Source organism: Hyperolius riggenbachi, chromosome 3, assembly GCF_040937935.1.
Source record: "Hyperolius riggenbachi isolate aHypRig1 chromosome 3, aHypRig1.pri, whole genome shotgun sequence".
NCBI lineage: Eukaryota > Metazoa > Chordata > Amphibia > Anura > Hyperoliidae > Hyperolius > Hyperolius riggenbachi.
Window position 1 is genome coordinate 20,998,418 of NC_090648.1, and position 3,111 is coordinate 21,001,528.

Consider the following 3,111-nt stretch of genomic DNA (forward strand, 5'->3'; position numbering starts at 1 on the left):
GAGGGTGGGGGTTCAAAATCTGAAGGGGGGGGGGGTTGAAATTACACATCTGGCTATAATGGGGAACACTGATCCTGGGGACACATCTGGCTATAATGAGGGGTGCTTTATTGGGGTACGCAGCTGTATATATATATATGTGTGGGGTAGCAAATGCGGAGACATATCTGGCTATAATGGAGGCTGATATTGAGTGGCACATCTGGCTATACTGGGGGGGTCTGATACTGGGCACACATCTGGCTATCTATGTTTGGGGGACTTAATACTGATGACATGTCTTTTACCTACTGTAGCACTTTTTATTTTTTACTAGAATTGAAGAAAACCTGAGAAATAATGCAATTTTAACGTTTTCCCCTCTTTTTTCCCGCTAAAATGCGCAGAAAAAATAAATTCTCAGGACTAAATATCCCCCAATAAAAGTCTAGTTTATCCTGAAAAAAACGATATGTAGATCATTTACGTGTCGTGAGTAGGGATAAAGTTATTGCTGATTGAATAGGGACATAGCTAAAACGTCAAAATTGCTCTGGTCAATAAGGGGAAAACAAGGTCTGGATGCGAAGTGGTTAAGAATTATTAGAGTCCTAAAGTTAATTTAGCTTTTCCATTTTTTTTTCTTTGTAATATTGTTTTGTTTTTTTTCCCTATTAGAATTCAGTTGGTTAGGCATGGTCTTTGGTCCAAATCCAGCTATACTGGACAGCTGCTGTTTTATGTCTGTCAGTGTTTTGAATGCTCTTGGTTTAAAAAAATGGGATGTGAGAACAGGACAAAGACACGAGCAGCGTATGATTTCCATTAGAGCGAAATCAGCAGTCTGTTTTAACTGGTTATTATAAAGAAAATAGAGTTTCTATGTAAATAATGCTTCAAAGCAACGCATCAATGATCACCGAGATTCATCTCTTGGGATTCCGTAATCTTAAACATCTCAATATTCTCATTTTTATTGTGCTTCTAGTAATATATTGCCTTACAATAAGCAGCAACTTTCTAATTGTAGTAATAGTAACAAAGAGCAAAAGCCTGCACTCTGCAATGTATATTTTCCTTACGCAGCTCTCTTTATCGGACATCATGATGGCCACTAGCATTGACCCAAACCTGCTTCATGTGGTGTTGGTTGAACACATCACAGTCAGTTTTGGTGGTTGTCTAACTCAGTTTTATTTCTTTAGTGCCTCCTTGGCCCTTGAGTCTCTCCTTTTGACCGTCATGTCCTATGATCGATATATGGCCATCAGCAGTCCTCTTCATTATAATGCCATCATGAATTACATTTTCTGCTTAAAACTCATTGTGTTTTCTTGGTTTTTGAGTTTTTCTTCAATTTTAAACCATGTCATAGCGGTTTGTAATTTAGAATTTTGTGGACCCAATGTTATCGATCATTTTTTCTGCGACCTTTCTCCTCTTCTAGAGCTTTCTTGTTCGGACACATCTATTGTCCAGACTGAGGTGACTGTATTGACTATACCTATGGCTGCCATCCCTTTCATGTTTATAATTGCATCATATTCTTCCATTATCTACACTATCTTAAGAATACCATCAGGCACAGGACGGCAGAAAGCCTTCTCCACTTGCAGCTCACATCTTACAGTGGTTTCTATCTTCTATGGAACTCTTCTCTGTACATATATGGTTCCAACACGAGGGCAATCATTGACTGCTAGCAAAGTGTTGTCTCTACTGTATACTGTTGTGATCCCATTGGTTAACCCTCTTATTTACAGTTTAAGAAACAGTAGCATTAAAGAAGCCTTTTTCAAAAACTGCAGACTTATTTAAGGTAACTTTGTAACACGTACCTTTAGTGCAAAACAAATGACTTTCACAACACATTTTCTACAGTGAAAAGGGCAAAGAAGGCACCAAGTCCATAAAAAACAACAACAAAAGAACCTTTATTTGCAGCTAGGTACAGTGGATTACAACAGTGGAGGTGACAGAGGGTAGCCTGATGGGTGTTTTGTGAGTTCGACTCACTTCTTCAGAGGCAATACACCGATACATGTACAGGAGGGAACTAGAGGGGAGTAGCCCCTGCGACTGCAGGGAGACCAGAACAGTAGGTGGGCCCCAACTACTCTTTTGCTATCTGAAAAAGGGGTTAATCCTTCAGATCAGGGATGGTCGTAGTCAGCCAACTTCGCTACGCTGGAACTACACATAGTTTTACGCAATTACGCTTCGCCAAACTACGGCTTCGAAATCAAATATTTGCTTTGTATGCATTTCGTAGACTATGCGTTAAAATACGCAATTACACTTAGTGTGAAGCGTAGTGTATGCGGATGCTTATGCCCGTATGTGTAAAATTTTCTGCATTAATTCCACTGCAAATGCCTATACCAGGACCCCTTCTATGCGTACATTCCCCTTTCCAATGCGTAAATTTGTATGCATACAATCGTACGCGGAAAAATAGACGCAAGTAATGCATTCGTAGTTCACTACGCAGTTCACAGGTTAACTGCGCATAGTGGGCATAAGCTACGCGTAAATTAGTAAGCGTAGTTTTGAAACTTCGCCTATGAACTACGATGCGTAGATGCGAACTACGATGCATAAATTTGCGCTGGCGTAGTTTCTGCTCATCCCTGCTTCAGATAAGGTAATTTTGTGGCTACACTTGTTACGGATGAGAAGATTATGATATTTACACTTTTTATTAGGACACTTGCAAGACAGGCCCCAGGCTGTGAGGGTCACCAGAGTGAAGCAGGTCGCCAAAACCAGGCACCCTATAGCAGCAATGTTATGCTGTGCGTAGCATGTTAGAGTAATTTCGGGCTCCAGCGATCACTGGACCTGAATTACACCTCCTTCCGAGCTGCGACGACTCAGTATTTAACGCCGCCGGGGAGTTTTGTGGCAGCAGGGAGATCTGTCATTCGGCTCTCCCCGCACCACCCAACTCTTCCGCGGAGTACTAATACATACGCCCCAAGGGATAGGCAAGGTGGAAGGATGTGTTTATTGGGGGCACCATCAAAGTTTCACTCATGATTTGCAGTTACTGCACTGGTGCATTGCCTCTGACGAAGCCAGTGGAACTTGCAAAACATAAAGGGTATTTATGGATACTGTGCCTCCTTTGCA

The 3,111-nt window shown here is 41.4% G+C and overlaps 1 protein-coding gene across 1 annotated transcript; it reads left to right on the forward strand.

The window, feature by feature from the left end:
* Nucleotides 1–870: 870 nt before the first annotated feature.
* On the forward strand, nt 871–2,782 carry LOC137561901 (olfactory receptor 10A3-like). Its single transcript, XM_068273247.1, has 2 exons — nt 871–1,767; nt 2,708–2,782. The coding sequence occupies exons 1-2, from the start codon at nt 871–873 to the stop codon at nt 2,780–2,782; spliced, it is 972 nt and encodes a 323-aa protein (XP_068129348.1).
* Nucleotides 2,783–3,111: the final 329 nt, after the last annotated feature.